This window comes from Chaetura pelagica, unplaced genomic scaffold, assembly GCF_000747805.2.
Source record: "Chaetura pelagica isolate M959 unplaced genomic scaffold, ChaPel_1.0 scaffold963, whole genome shotgun sequence".
Lineage (NCBI taxonomy): Eukaryota > Metazoa > Chordata > Aves > Apodiformes > Apodidae > Chaetura > Chaetura pelagica.
The window spans coordinates 289,005-303,433 of NW_009952705.1; the positions used below are offsets into that span (position 1 = coordinate 289,005).

General features: G+C 53.1%; 2 protein-coding genes across 2 annotated transcripts in view; both read right to left on the reverse strand.

Moving 5' to 3' along the window:
- The window catches only part of LOC104385647 (membrane primary amine oxidase-like), a 7,131-nt gene extending 2,503 nt beyond the window's left edge, over nucleotides 1-4,628 (reverse strand). The window contains exons 1-2 of the mRNA XM_009994127.1: nucleotides 3,795-4,628; nucleotides 3,062-3,662 (exon numbers count right to left, since the gene is read on the reverse strand). Coding sequence (XP_009992429.1) covers nucleotides 3,062-3,662; nucleotides 3,795-4,628 — 1,435 coding nt within the window. The remainder of the gene's footprint in view (nucleotides 1-3,061; nucleotides 3,663-3,794) is intronic.
- A 5,587-nt stretch (nucleotides 4,629-10,215) lies between these two features.
- The window catches only part of PSME3 (proteasome (prosome, macropain) activator subunit 3 (PA28 gamma; Ki)), a 6,725-nt gene continuing 2,511 nt past the window's right edge, over nucleotides 10,216-14,429 (reverse strand). Inside the window, exons 2-11 of the mRNA XM_009994129.1 lie at nucleotides 14,316-14,348; nucleotides 13,975-14,037; nucleotides 13,434-13,538; nucleotides 13,082-13,130; nucleotides 12,356-12,468; nucleotides 11,756-11,824; nucleotides 11,431-11,498; nucleotides 11,212-11,266; nucleotides 10,935-11,021; nucleotides 10,216-10,433 (exon numbers count right to left, since the gene is read on the reverse strand). Of these exons, the coding sequence (XP_009992431.1) occupies nucleotides 10,353-10,433; nucleotides 10,935-11,021; nucleotides 11,212-11,266; nucleotides 11,431-11,498; nucleotides 11,756-11,824; nucleotides 12,356-12,468; nucleotides 13,082-13,130; nucleotides 13,434-13,538; nucleotides 13,975-14,037; nucleotides 14,316-14,348 (723 nt within the window). The 3' untranslated portion in view covers nucleotides 10,216-10,352. The remainder of the gene's footprint in view (nucleotides 10,434-10,934; nucleotides 11,022-11,211; nucleotides 11,267-11,430; nucleotides 11,499-11,755; nucleotides 11,825-12,355; nucleotides 12,469-13,081; nucleotides 13,131-13,433; nucleotides 13,539-13,974; nucleotides 14,038-14,315; nucleotides 14,349-14,429) is intronic.

Below are 14,429 nucleotides of genomic sequence, written 5' to 3' on the forward strand. Positions count from 1 at the left end.
CACTGGCTATCGTTTGGGGCTCAGGACAGGGCATGGAGGGAAAAATCAAAGATGTCAAGTTTGGGAGTCTAAAAGTACTCAGGGAGAGCACAAAGGAGAGAGGAGAACCAGACCTACCTCCTACATCCAAGTCCACTTTGTAGTTGATGGAATGGGTGTGTACTGGGCAGAAGAACAGCAAGCAGCCCTGAGGGGGCAGCAAGGGGCTGGGGCCACCCCACTGCAGGTGACCTCCAGCACGGCCACCAGCAGCGCTAGCCACAGATGGCAAGGATGTTAGAAGGTTCTTTTGGTTCTTTGGTTCTTGGAGAGCATGTCCCTTCTGGTGGGACAGTCTGAGGCACAGGCAGGAGGGGCTGAAACCTCTGCCACACTGGATCTATTTACCACACTTATGATAATGTTAATTTAGGAACTCCTGTTTTCATTCTCATTTACAGGTGGGGAATAATTGCCCTTTTTCCCTGCAGGTCCCACATGATCGCATGGGAGGCAGCTGCACTTTGATGTACGTAGTTCTCCAACTACTCCCAACAACCCAGGAGACAGCACGGGTTACTGGAGCTGTGCTTCTCCTCAGGCTGGTTCAGATGCAGTCCACTGCCTACTAGTGAGCCCTTTCGTCCTGTGCCCGTGTAAAACACTTTCTCCCCCACCTTTTACAGAAGCAAGTTTTGATAACAAACACCTGATGCTGCCAGCCTGGGCCCCAGCACCACCATTGCCCTTGCACCTTCCCTGACTGCAGTTACTGGAACAGCCTTTAAGAGGAAGCAAAGCTGCCCCATCCACTGAACATCCTTGTTACTCCCGGGGTGATGCCAATGCTTCACTGCTCAGCCTGGACCTGCAGGAGCTGCTTCTGGACTCAAATAACCCTTGGCAGGAATCTGCTGCCAAAAACCATGACTGTGCAGGAGCAGGGGAATTCACTGGCTCGCTGCAGCAACTCTGCAGCCCAAGACCCAGGATCCAGCTGACAAGATTTTCCTGAAAAGAGACGCGGAGACAGAGCTGCTCAAGCTCAGCCCTGAGAGCGCTGGTCCATCTGCCCTGCTTTACAAGGGCAGATGAGATAGGAAAAGGGCTTTCCCAGGCTACAGGGAGCACCAGGAGCAGCAGCAGGCGCAGCAGGAGCAGGATGACACCTCCAGCCTGACAGACAGGGCTGCATCTCCTGGTCTGCCAGGCCCTGCCTGTGGCAACACACGCCGTGCCAGCCCTGAGGCCTCAAGGAAACACAAACATTTTTCAGCTACTACCTTTCATACTTTCCCTGGGCTGAACACAGAGCTCCCAGACAACCCACACTGTCTTCAACTCGATGACCTTGACAGGCTCTTTTCTACAGAGAAAAAAAAATTTGCAACTAAATAAGAGGTTAGGAGAGGGATTCTAAAGACTAGGAGGCAATCCCCCCCAAAGCTCTGAGGTTTACCAGTGTAATGACAGACATTAAAGAAATACCCAGACCTACCTCCCACGTCCAAGTCCACTTTGTAGTTGATGGAATGGGTGTGTACTGTACCCAGCGTGTGCTCCCAAACCCTACTGCCATATCTCAGACCATCCCCATGGAGGAAGGATGAGCTCGCATAGCCCGTGGCCCGGACCTTGCCTTCAATGGCCCCACTCTGGTAGAAGATGAAGTCCCACACGTAGTCGTAGTTGCCCACAGTCGTAATGGACCGAACAACCAGAGCAGAGTTGACCAGCCCCCCGTAGTAAAGTGACTGCAAGTTGGAGTAGTGGCGCCTCAGAGGAGAGCCCAGGTTCTGCTCAAAGATGCAGAGGGCATTTTTACTAACTTGAGGGACCTGGGAATGAGCCAGGTAGTGCACATCAAGGTACGTCGCTAAATAGGGGCAGTCAACCCCTCGCACCAAGGGGGAGGTGTAGCGCCCGATGCCAAAGCTCCCATCCATGTACCTGGTGGACATCCCTCCGGGGCAGTTGGAGCCGTACACGGACAACGCCTCTTGGACACTGATTTCGTAGGCCACCCTCTCCCCCTTGTGTCGGATGTCGAACAAGCGCAGGCCCGTGTTCACGCTCATCCCAAAGGCAAAGCTCCAGGCCTGGAAGAGGACGTGGTTGCTCTGGACACTGTAGCGGGGACCCTGGGGCTCGTACTGCAAAGGGAACAGGGCGGCCGAAGGTGCTCGGGGCTTCATGGACGAGAAGTCCCCATCCTGCGGCGCTTTCCTCACCTTCTCCACCCTGATGCGACCCTGCACATAGGCACTCTCCAGCTGAACCATGTCCGTGTAGTACTGCCCGTTGTAGAAGACCTTGCAGCACCACCATGCCCTTGCACCTTCCCTGACTGCAGTTACTGGAACAGCCTTTAAGAGGAAGCAAAGCTGCCCCATCCACTGAACATCCTTGTTACTCCCGGGGTGATGCCAATGCTTCACTGCTCAGCCTGGACCTGCAGGAGCTGCTTCTGGACTCAAATAACCCTTGGCAGGAATCTGCTGCCAAAAACCATGACTGTGCAGGAGCAGGGGAATTCACTGGCTCGCTGCAGCAACTCTGCAGCCCAAGACCCAGGATCCAGCTGACAAGATTTTCCTGAAAAGAGACGCGGAGACAGAGCTGCTCAAGCTCAGCCCTGAGAGCGCTGGTCCATCTGCCCTGCTTTACAAGGGCAGATGAGATAGGAAAAGGGCTTTCCCAGGCTACAGGGAGCACCAGGAGCAGCAGCAGGCGCAGCAGGAGCAGGATGACACCTCCAGCCTGACAGACAGGGCTGCATCTCCTGGTCTGCCAGGCCCTGCCTGTGGCAACACACGCCGTGCCAGCCCTGAGGCCTCAAGGAAACACAAACATTTTTCAGCTACTACCTTTCATACTTTCCCTGGGCTGAACACAGAGCTCCCAGACAACCCACACTGTCTTCAACTCGATGACCTTGACAGGCTCTTTTCTACAGAGAAAAAAAAATTTGCAACTAAATAAGAGGTTAGGAGAGGGATTCTAAAGACTAGGAGGCAATCCCCCCCAAAGCTCTGAGGTTTACCAGTGTAATGACAGACATTAAAGAAATACCCAGACCTACCTCCCACGTCCAAGTCCACTTTGTAGTTGATGGAATGGGTGTGTACTGTACCCAGCGTGTGCTCCCAAACCCTACTGCCATATCTCAGACCATCCCCATGGAGGAAGGATGAGCTCGCATAGCCCGTGGCCCGGACCTTGCCTTCAATGGCCCCACTCTGGTAGAAGATGAAGTCCCACACGTAGTCGTAGTTGCCCACAGTCGTAATGGACCGAACAACCAGAGCAGAGTTGACCAGCCCCCCGTAGTAAAGTGACTGCAAGTTGGAGTAGTGGCGCCTCAGAGGAGAGCCCAGGTTCTGCTCAAAGATGCAGAGGGCATTTTTACTAACTTGAGGGACCTGGGAATGAGCCAGGTAGTGCACATCAAGGTACGTCGCTAAATAGGGGCAGTCAACCCCTCGCACCAAGGGGGAGGTGTAGCGCCCGATGCCAAAGCTCCCATCCATGTACCTGGTGGACATCCCTCCGGGGCAGTTGGAGCCGTACACGGACAACGCCTCTTGGACACTGATTTCGTAGGCCACCCTCTCCCCCTTGTGTCGGATGTCGAACAAGCGCAGGCCCGTGTTCACGCTCATCCCAAAGGCAAAGCTCCAGGCCTGGAAGAGGACGTGGTTGCTCTGGACACTGTAGCGGGGACCCTGGGGCTCGTACTGCAAAGGGAACAGGGCGGCCGAAGGTGCTCGGGGCTTCATGGACGAGAAGTCCCCATCCTGCGGCGCTTTCCTCACCTTCTCCACCCTGATGCGACCCTGCACATAGGCACTCTCCAGCTGAACCATGTCCGTGTAGTACTGCCCGTTGTAGAAGACCTTGCTCACCGCCCACCGGGACATGTCCAGGCTGCTGTGGTCCACCAGAACCTCCAGCCCCACGGGGTGCAGGAAGAACCCGCTCACGTTCTGAAACATGACAAACCAGGTGATCCGATCTCCAGACTGGAATCCACGGGGAGCAGCTGTCACAGCGGCCAGATTGGTCCCATCATACTCCATGACTTGGCTCATGAAAGATGGAGCTGCAGGGAACACCTGGCTTTTCAGAAACCCTCCAATCTGTTTGTACTCCACAGCCAGTGTGGGTCTGCGGTGGTAGGGCACCTTCCCCCCGTACTTCTGCACCGTGATGTCCCGGTGATACGCCGGCGTCGGCAGCGGACCCACCACGTACTCGGTGACGTTGGGGTCCGGCTGGTTCCCAAAGTACAGCACAGCCAGCGCCTCCCGGGGGGGCCGAGCGCCCCCCTCATCCAGGAACCGCAGCACCTCCGCCTTGGCAGGGACCTGCACGTCCAGCGAGGCGATGCAGCTGTCAGAGGGCTTGGCACGCGAGGCGTCCACCAGCTGCACCCCGAGGTGCCCCTGCAGGTACCGCACCACTTGCACCATCTCCTCGGGGGTCAGATCAGCAAAGACCAGGCTCTGGCCATCACCGGTGTCCTCCTGCGCCGGGGGCTGGTGCTGGCACGGGCTGGGGGCCCTTCCTCTGGTCAGCAGCACACAGACTAAGGCAAAGATCGTGGCTAGAGCCAGAACAAGCAGGACGAGCACTGTCTTCACGTTCATGTCTGCTGCTGGTCCTGAGGCATTCACTGCAGCTTTCAGAGCAGGGTTTCCAGCTGCTGCCTCTGTCAAGTTTATGCTGCACTGGATGGATTAACACAGAAAGTACAAAGGACTGGGAGAGGCTAGGGGAGGAGAACTGAAATTTGTGGTGACCAGAAAGAGCAGATCTCCTCTCTGTCCTCCTCCACAAGCAGTGCCCTGAAAGAACTACTGGAGATGTAGGGTCAGTGACTCAGACAAGTTTCACATAATTCCATTACTTTTTCAGTCCAACCTGGCTTCCTGAGGCTTCCTGTTAAAACAAAGATCCTGTAGCCAGCCTGAGGTGGCTGAGACCACAGTGAGACTTTGACAGGCTGGAAATTGTTGCCACACCATAGAATTTCACCTCTTTGCAACTCACTGAATTTCCTCGTTTATCGGGCTGTTTCCTTGTAAATATTCTCCCTGGCAGCATGATTCCAAGCTTGGAGTTACTTTTTATTTTAATTTTTTTAATCTTCCGCATGGAAGCCTTTGCTGAAAACACATCCATCTGTGTAGTAGCAGAAAAACTTTGGCAGGCAAGGAGAGAGGTAGTTCAGGTTGAGACTCAGGCCCCAAGGCGCTGTGAACACTAGTTCTCAGTCTGCTCCTCTGAACAGCTCTGGGAGGATCAATCCCCCAGAGTTCCAACAAAACACGATCACACAGCTTTTGCCTCTGCCTCCAGTTCAAAGGCAAACTGAGGTGCAGCTCCTCAGAAGTTTCCTCAAGGACAAAACCACCCGCAACCTGCCACCTCCAGGCAGGCAGCTGATTGCCATGTCCTCTATTGTTGTGCTGCCCGGGCACCACCACCAGGATTTCTACCCAGGGTTGTGGGCAGTGCCCTCTAACATCCCACCGAAGGGGTCTCTGCTGCTCTCACAGGCCTTGGCAGAACAAGGTGGCCAGACAGCAGGACTGGGTGCTCCATCCTGCCACACGGCAGGTGCTTGGGGTAAACCAGACATACTTCAGCTGCAATCCCTGCCTGTCCCTGAGCTGGTGCTGGGAAGCACCAGGCATCCAAGAGAACCAGGGCTGGAGATTCAACCCAACATTTCCACTCCTGCTGCCAGCCTCACCTCACCTCACCCTGGCCTTCCCTTCCTCCTCTTCTCAGAGCTTCCTGGTGGGAAACAGCCCCCCCAGCCTCAGCGCTGCCTCCAGCTCTCCCTCTGCAGCAGATCTGCCCTGGGCTCAGCCCTGCTGACACCACGCTGGCAGGCAGGAGGCCACGTTGCCAACAACACACTCCGTTATCCTCACCACCACTGGCAGTCTCAGCCTCCTTTAGCCCAGGCAGCAGCTATGCAGGTCAGGGACACACTCATCCCCCCTGTGCCAGCTTGTGTCACCTCTGCCTCACTTGCACCAGCGAAGTCCACAGAGCCACAGCAGCCAATTCAGGATCCGCTGTGCCAGAAAAGGGGCCCATTCTGTGCGACAGACACAAGTGATGGAGAGAGACAGGACAGATGAGGAGCCTCAGCCACCTGGGGTGCAGCAGCTGTGGGTTGCAGAGGTCCCCCACGCATCAGTGTTCAACTGGCCTCCAGTGGCAGAACAAGGTGCCTCTGAGCAATGACTTCCAGTCGGTCTTTCAATCCATGAAGTCAACAAGGCTTACTGGGGTTTACACTTGAAGGAAGAATCCCCTGTTGGTGGAAGCCTAGGCATCTGTTTGCCTCAGAGCCCAGTCAAGGTGTAGAGCAGCGCCAGGACATTCCTCCACCAGAGCCAGTTCTGCCGCCACACGCACCAATGCAGCTGAGCCAAATGGCTGCACAAGCACCAGGCTCACACTGACATTTTGTTAAAGAAGCATAAAAAAGAGCAGACCCTTCAGTTTTGACTTTGAATCTTGGTTTTGCATCCCAAGTCCCTAACAGTTAAGGCACAGGCTGCAATTACGGATGGTCAGTTTCTGAGCAGCACAGCAGTGGTTGAAGAGAACTGGACAAACTCCACAGGCCTTCCTGCCCCACAAATCACAACCCAACCCTGCAGCATGCCTGGGGGATGTCTGGAAATAAAATGTGGAAACACTCTTAGCTCCATGCATTGGGTGTCTGGAAAAAAAAAAAAAAAAAAAAAAAAAAAAAAAAAACCCTAACCCGTAAGACCACCCCCAGGGAAAAAAAGTGGAAACACTTTTCGCGCCAGTGATGGGTTTTTTGAAAAAAAAAAAAAAAAAAAAAAAAAGAAGAAAAACCCTAACCCGTAATGACATCCCCAGGGCAGAGCAACCCAGAGCACACGCCCCAGGGCTGCAGGACACAGAGGACACAAACGAAGCTCCCCACGCTGCCTGTGCCCGCTGCGGAACACGGGCCACGGACACCATGTCTAACCCTGCGTTACTGGAACTGCCCGTTTCTGCTGCACCTTTCAAGCTGAAGGCTTTTAAAGCCTATTACAATCTGCACAAGAACCAGCCTGCACCTTCTGGGAGCTCTGTTTCAGAATAAACAGAACAGCCCTAAATCCAACTCCATCTTCCAGTAGAAGTTTCAGGAAGCAAAGTAATTAACTGAACCTGCAGAGCCAGAACCCCTGTCAATACCTCACCAGCAAAAAGCCATCAAGGATCCTTAAGGGCCACTCACATCACCAAAACTGCTTGTGTACCTTCTCCTAAAGAAGCCTGAATCAGCTTAAAGCTAACCTAGAATTTAAAAAAATTACATGTCTCACTAACAGCAGCATAACTTGTTTATGACCAGTCTGATCAGACCTGAACTCTGTCCCACACTTAATAAAGATAATCCACATCCTACCAGGGTCTATTTTGGTTACACAGCTGCTTTTAGGTACTGCCCATCAGTACAACCTATGTTGGCTAAATTGCCCACATCTCCCAAACAAAGCAAGGAAGAGAAGAGTTTGCTGTTTTTCACTCACAGAAAGGTAGAGGTGGCAAAAAATAGCCTCTGAAATTTATAGAAACCAAAACCAGAGACAGACAGCTTTTGGCTCATGGAAACTCAGAGTCAGCGACTGCCAGACAGCTGGGTAGAGTATGGTACAGAAAAAACTGCCAGCTCTCCTGACATGGGGGAGTCTGAAGTACCCTAAGCCCAAACTCAGACTTTGGAAAACTCCTGCTCCTATTCCCTCACCTCACAGGGTCAGTTTGTGTAAAACAGCACAGAGGAACTGCCTGACCCCTGCCCGTGCTGGCTGCGTTTCTGGCAGCATGACTGCACACAACTGCTGTGCCTTTATTCTCCTCTCAGGTTTTAACGGTCACTGTGTGTAAGCTGGGATGTCTCAACAGCCTGTGGATTAGAGCCCTGGCAGCAGGTGCCCCCACTACTAGGGAACAAAGTAGAAACCGCTGCCCTGGGACTGAAGGGTGAAGATCACGGGCAGCAAACCCTCCCTTCTCAACACCTGCCAGGATGCTCTGTCCTTCCGCAGGACAGTGGGCACAGACCCCCAGAGAGGGGGTTCTTCTGGCAGTGCCACGCAGAGCCCTGCCAGCAGGTCACAGAATCACACAATGGGTTGGCTCGGAAGAGACCTTAAAGATAATTTACTTCCAACCCCCTCCCATGGTCCCTCCAGCCGCCTTGGTGCCTGGAAGCCCCGCGGGCTGGGCAGCGGGGACCGTCTGGGGGCTCGCACGGGCCGGGACCCCCGGGGAACAGGACGCCTAAGGAACAGCCTCTGCACCCGGGGTGTGCAACAGACACGGGAGGAAGCACAGCAAGAGCCAGGCGGTGCCCTGGGGAGAGCAGAGCACGCTTCAGCCAGGGATGGCAGCGGCCACAATTCCTCAACAGCACCTGCACGGAGCAGCCAAGGGACAGTGCCCAAGCACACCTGCCCGGGGTGACATCCAGGTGCTGGCCCCAGAACCCCCGCTGAGCAGAGGCTCGGGAGCTGCCAGGGCACAAGCTGTGGGTGCCAAAAACCACGCACACTGTGCCTCCTGAGACCCCCATGCAGGGTTGAGATCAGACAGAGCACACAAAAACCAGGACCATGAGCCCAGCATCAGACACAGTCAGAAACAGAAACACCCTGCAGCACACAGCCATCTACAGCAGCCTACAAGAGGAACAAGGAGAATGCAGGGAAGGAGGAGCTGTATGTGAGGAAGGCAGGACCAGCACAGATGTCACCACTGCACAGCCTAGAGCTCAGTATCACACACAAGGGGCTACCTTAAAAGAATTTCAAGTACCTTATTTTAATTTCTTGACATGGTAAAAGTTTACATACTTTCATCTGGCAAAGAGAGCCGAACAAATTTAAAGGAATCAATACAAAGAAACACAAGGGGGAGTGCTGCTCCCAGACAGCAGCGAGAACGCAGTTGGTTTGTTACTGAATATTTATTAGCGGGAAGACTAAGAGTTGACTCACTACAAACAACAACAGAAGAGTCTATAGCAAGGGCCAGCAGCTCTCCACACTCTGGGCAAATCCCTGGGAAACCAGCAAGAGACAACATGGCTCTTAGATGTGGAAGCAGGAGGAACAAAAACAAAGTAAAAAAAGGAGGGGAGAAAATTCATTCCATTTGTCACTGTTGTTACAATGAGGTTAACACAACTATTAAGGCTACTGCACAATAAGAATATACGGGTGTAACAGCGAGACCCAGGAAACAGCAAGGTTCCTGAAACAAATGATTTAATGTTCCCTGAATACGGGACTTAAGTAGAAATACTATAAATAAGAAAATTCTGGAGCCTGCAGCGTTATGGGCCCACTTGCCACACACAAAAACTGACGCAACACAACCAGTCATTTCCAAAAGGGTTTGTGATGGACCATGAAATGTTCCGGCGGTTTAGAGGAGTCACCAGGCACGGGAGTGTGCCCTCTGCAAGGGAAAGACTACCAGGCCTGCGGTGGTACAGGGGTCAGCCCTCCCCACCCACCAGCTCTGGGGGCTGGCCTGCCCCGTGCGGGACAGCGGCTCTGGGGCGACCACCTGAGGAGACTACAGGGACTACAGGACCAGAGCTCCAGTCCTTCCCTCTCTCAGCTGGGGAAAAGCATCTCATTCTGAAGGGGCACGAGGACACAAAGGAAGTAACATCGATTTTAGCCAAATAAGTAGCTCTTGTCAAAGGACAAATGGGAGCAGAAGCCACCTGAGCTCACAACCAGCCAGGAGAGCACCACCTGGTGCTCTGCACTGATCCAGGACAGGACAGGCTCTGCTGAGCCAGGAGTGCAGACAGGCACGGCCACTGCCACCACCCAGAAGGGCAGGGTCCCCACCAGTGCAGCTGGTCAGTGCAGAGCACGGGTGGCAGAGGGGACAAAGGAGCAAGTGGCCACCCCCACAGCTCCCCGGGGATGTCTCTGCCCCTGCCCACACAGCCCAGTCAAGCCTCCAGCCAAGAGATTGGACAGGACAAGGGCTTGGTCTCAGTGGTTCCTACTCAGGTAGGAAGAAAGGCATGAAGGAACATTCTTGCCTGGCTGGTGCTCTTGCTCTGCAGTAGCCCCTAGGGCACCCCAGAGCAGCATGGCCTTCTCATTACCACTTACAGAGGGAGGGAGAGCTCTTGAGACCTGAACAAAACCAACCACAAAACTAGGCAAGGATTTCTTTAGAGTTTAACTAAGAATGCAATACTATTTCCAGCCAGTTTCCCATCTCGATAGTCACGTAACAAACCAAGGCAATGACGGTCTTTAGTTGACTGAACAGTTCTCAAGTTCAAATGTTGACACTTAATAGAGGGTCTCAGCATTGCTGCTCCGAGGCCTCTTGATCTTCTCAATGTTTTTAAGGATCATGTCATGCAAAGTGACCTGCAGAAAGGGAGAACAGGAGTCAGACAAGAAGGGTGAAGTAATCCACGGTGAAGCTTTCACAAGTACTAGTTAAAAGAGACAACACAACTCACCTGGGCACCACCCTCAACCCCTGCCTGCCCTCCCACACCTAGTTAAGGGAAGGGCTTCCTTCAGGATTTACAGAAGACACTGCATCTAACACTAAAGATATCTCTTTACAGAGACCAAGAAGAAGCTTGTGCTGCACGGAAGAGTTTAGGATGCCAGGTTCCCACATGGTGGAAACAGTATTTTGTGCTAGATCCCTGTGAGTGCTCAGTGGGAAACACCTGCATCCCCAGGGGATGGTGGTGACGTAGCAACCAGCTCCACTTGTCAGAGCCAAAGCAGAGCAGGAAGGATTTGGTACTGCTGCCAGGACGGGGTGTCCTTTTGGAGAGGGAAGAGCAGAGGCAGGACCCAGGGGGCTTTCCCTCTGCTGTGCAGGAGCCAGGACAAGCTCAGTTTGTCACTCACATATTGATTCCTCAGCTCCGAGATGATCAGGCGCAGGCTGATGTATTCCTTCTCGTCGATCTCTGTCACCGTGCGGCGATAATCCTCCTGCAGGAGCAGAGCTACGTGAGCTCCCTAAGCCCCCACCTCCTGCCCACGGAGCCCCCGGACACAGCTCTCCTGCACCCTTGCACAATCTCCCTTTTTCCTCCAGGACCTTCAGCTCAAAAAAGTGGCCCAAAGAGCCCAAAAAACAGCAGCACATAACACATCAACCCCCACTCTCCGGTTTACTTACCACATGAGGATACTTGGCTATTTTGGAAACCAGCTTTGCTCTTGTGATATAGTATCTGGTAGGAAAAGGAAGAGGCTAAAGGTCAGATAAACAGCACCAAGATTTTCTTCAGGCCCAAGCTGCCCTAGGAAAGCTGGGGGGCCTTCCCCAAGCACCTTACTTTTCCGAAGAGGATCCATCCCCACCTGGCAAAAACAATACCTGTCCTTTTGTGCCTACCTAGAAATCTGGTCCAGGTAGGATGCTGCCTCACTCTCCACAGTTCGAAGCTCAGCAACTGTTTCCTCCTGCAGGGAAGATGAGGAAGCCATTAGCTTGAGGAGACTGAAGCTGGCCTTCAAGGCTCGGAGAGCAACATGTCTCAGCAATGCCACATCAAGCTCAGGGTTGGGCTTAAAATCTAAACCAACCCCAGGGCTGCAGCTGCTGGATATCACCAAATTAAAGATTTAGAGGAACCCAAGAGATCCATGAACCCACAAGATCCATGTCCCTGGAGCAAAGCTCTCTCCTACAGCAGGGCATAGAGCCAGTGGCATCTCACCTGAATAGAAACACCAAAGTTGTTTCCATCTTCTATCCTTGGAATGAGAAGCTGCACCCACATTTTCACCTGTGGTGGAAAGATCACAACACTGATCAGCACCATAATCTCTACAGGGACCTCTCTCAAAGCTTTATCAAAAGGCCCCCAAGACCCTGCCTTTGCCATGCAGCTCATGATAAGCTCCTGCAGGTCCTTTGTGCTCATGCAACACTTCTGAGGAGATTGTTTCCCATGTGGCTGGGATCCCACACCAGCCAGCACAAGCAGCTTCCCATGGGAAGCTCTCCTGAAAGTGCCACAGCTGCTCTCAGCAGGTGCCTGTGACTGTGCCAAAGGAGGATGAAGAAAAGCCTCAAGGACAAAGCCTACATGACAGCCATCCTCCTCCTTCAGGAGGGGAGATCCAGAGCTCCTCGAGGGCTCAGGAACACATCATTTCCCTATAGCCACTTCCCAGCCACCTTTAGACACTGTCACACAAAACCTGCCTTTCCTCATGCACAAAACACAGATGGGCTGCTTTGTCCCCTCAGAGCAGCTCTGCCTCTCTAGGAGCAGAGCATTCCACTGCCCCCGCCAGCCCAGCACCCAGCTCACCGTGTTACACTTCTCAATTAGCAGCCTGATTTCTGGTTTCACTTTCTCAATGATGTCCACCAGCTGCTGGTTGCTCTTCAGCATCCCATTGGGCATCACGAACACTTTGGTTCCTAGAGGCAGGGAGACAAACACCTGGCATCAGGCAGGAACAGCAGCTCCAGGGGGTCAGACCGAGGGTCCCTGAGCGCCTCGTCTCCCAAAGGCTCGAGGCGGACACGGAGCCAGGCTACAGCTAACCTGTGGGAAGGGGAGATTCCACATGGGAGAGCAGCAGTTACCACAAAGGAAGGAAACGAGAAAACACAGAGCAGAGGTGAGAGCTGGAGAGCTCTAGGCTGCTGAGGCTGGGCACAAAGGAATATCCTGCTGCAGGTGGATGAGCTGTTTCTGCCCCAGCTTGAACTGAAGCCTGTATCTTCCCCCAGGCAAGGGGAGCTCTCACCACAGAGCATAGGGAGATCAGCTGCCTCTGTCAGCAGGCCAGGCTCAAGCAAACACTGCTTATGTCTACCAGAGAAGTCCTAATTATGCTTTTAAGAGCTGTAATCTGACTCCTGCACAACAGAAGGTCTGTAGATCAGGCTTCCAGAGGTTGCAGGGACAGGCCTGCAAGAGCAGCTGCTGTCGGGACAGGGCAAAGGGGTCCAGATGATCTCTCCCCCCTAAGGCAGAGTGCACTGGGCAGGGGGCAGGCAGCAACACAAGGGACTTGGGGACTCTTACCCTGATAAGTCTCTTCTGGGTCTTCCAGCTTCCGCTTTTTCTTATTTGGCTAAAATATACAAAACGTTTTACTCACAAACTAGTCGTAAGCTGTAACAGTCTTGCAAAGGAAATACGAAAATTTTTGAGCCTCTGCTTCACTCCTGGTTTCTAAGTATCCTTCTTTGCAAAGAAGGATGGCAGAGCACAGCATTACCTTCACCAGACTTCCCAGGCTCAAGAAACCAATCCCTAACAGCCTTTGGGAGCGTCATGGCTTGTTATTAAACAGGAATATCCTACTCCAGCACAGAGAAAGCCATAAAGTTTTAATTAACAGAAGCAGGGATCACAGCCAAGAGAGTAACCTTACCCCGTCCAGTCCATCGTGGCTGTTTGTGAGGAGAATTGGGTCAGGCACTGGGAGGTTCATGTCTGAATGGATCTGAGTGAGATCGTGGATATTCAGGATGGGTTCCTGCAAAATAAAGCAATTTGTTATTCAGTTATGAACTAAAGAATTCCATCATATCAAACACAATGAGAAGACAAAATATTTAGACCTCCCTCTTATCCAACTATAAAATAAGAATGAAAAACAGAAAAAAAGTCTAACAATAGGCCTGCAAGGAGCCCTCCCTCCACCCCAAGAGCTCTGCCAGCTCCAGGCTACGACCAAAGCAACCGACTGTGCAGCCTGTGCAGCCCACGTCCTGGCACTGGGAACAGGCAGGGGGAGATAAATGTGTGAACACACAAAGAGAACTGGAAAGAGAGGCTCTCTGTCCAGAGCTCCCAGCACTCAAACGCAGGGTTGTGTTGTTCACCAGGTGAAATGCACAGGACCAGGCCAGCCTCGTCGCTTTCCACACCTGGCTTAAAAGTGAAAAAGGACTCAGGGAACATGTCCTTACCTTAAGGAATCCATCGAGTTCTAATAGCTTCTTTGGAAAGAAATTCGCCACCAGATCTTCAGCCTGAGAGAGAAAAAGCAGATGATGATGTGAAACAAGAACATGAGGAAGACCAAATACCTAAAGGCAGGAAAGAGAGGGCACAAGTCCCGCCCGCTGCCACGCGAAGCCAAGGGGAGAAGATGCCGGGAGAGCCACGACGCCACAGACACTCACTGCAGTTGGGAGTAACACTCCTGAGTGTCACGGAGCCTCCAGGAGAGGCTCAGACCACAACAGAGTCTGTCAGACACGGCTGAACAGCCTCGTTCTGCCCTGGCCCCGCGCAGTGGGACACTCACCTCGCTTGTGATTCGCTCTCTGAAGGAGTCAACCTGCAGAAGAAAAACAAAGACAGATCAGAGCCGCCCTCCAAGCGCAGGGCCCAGCGAGCCGAGCTCTCCGGGAGCAGCTCC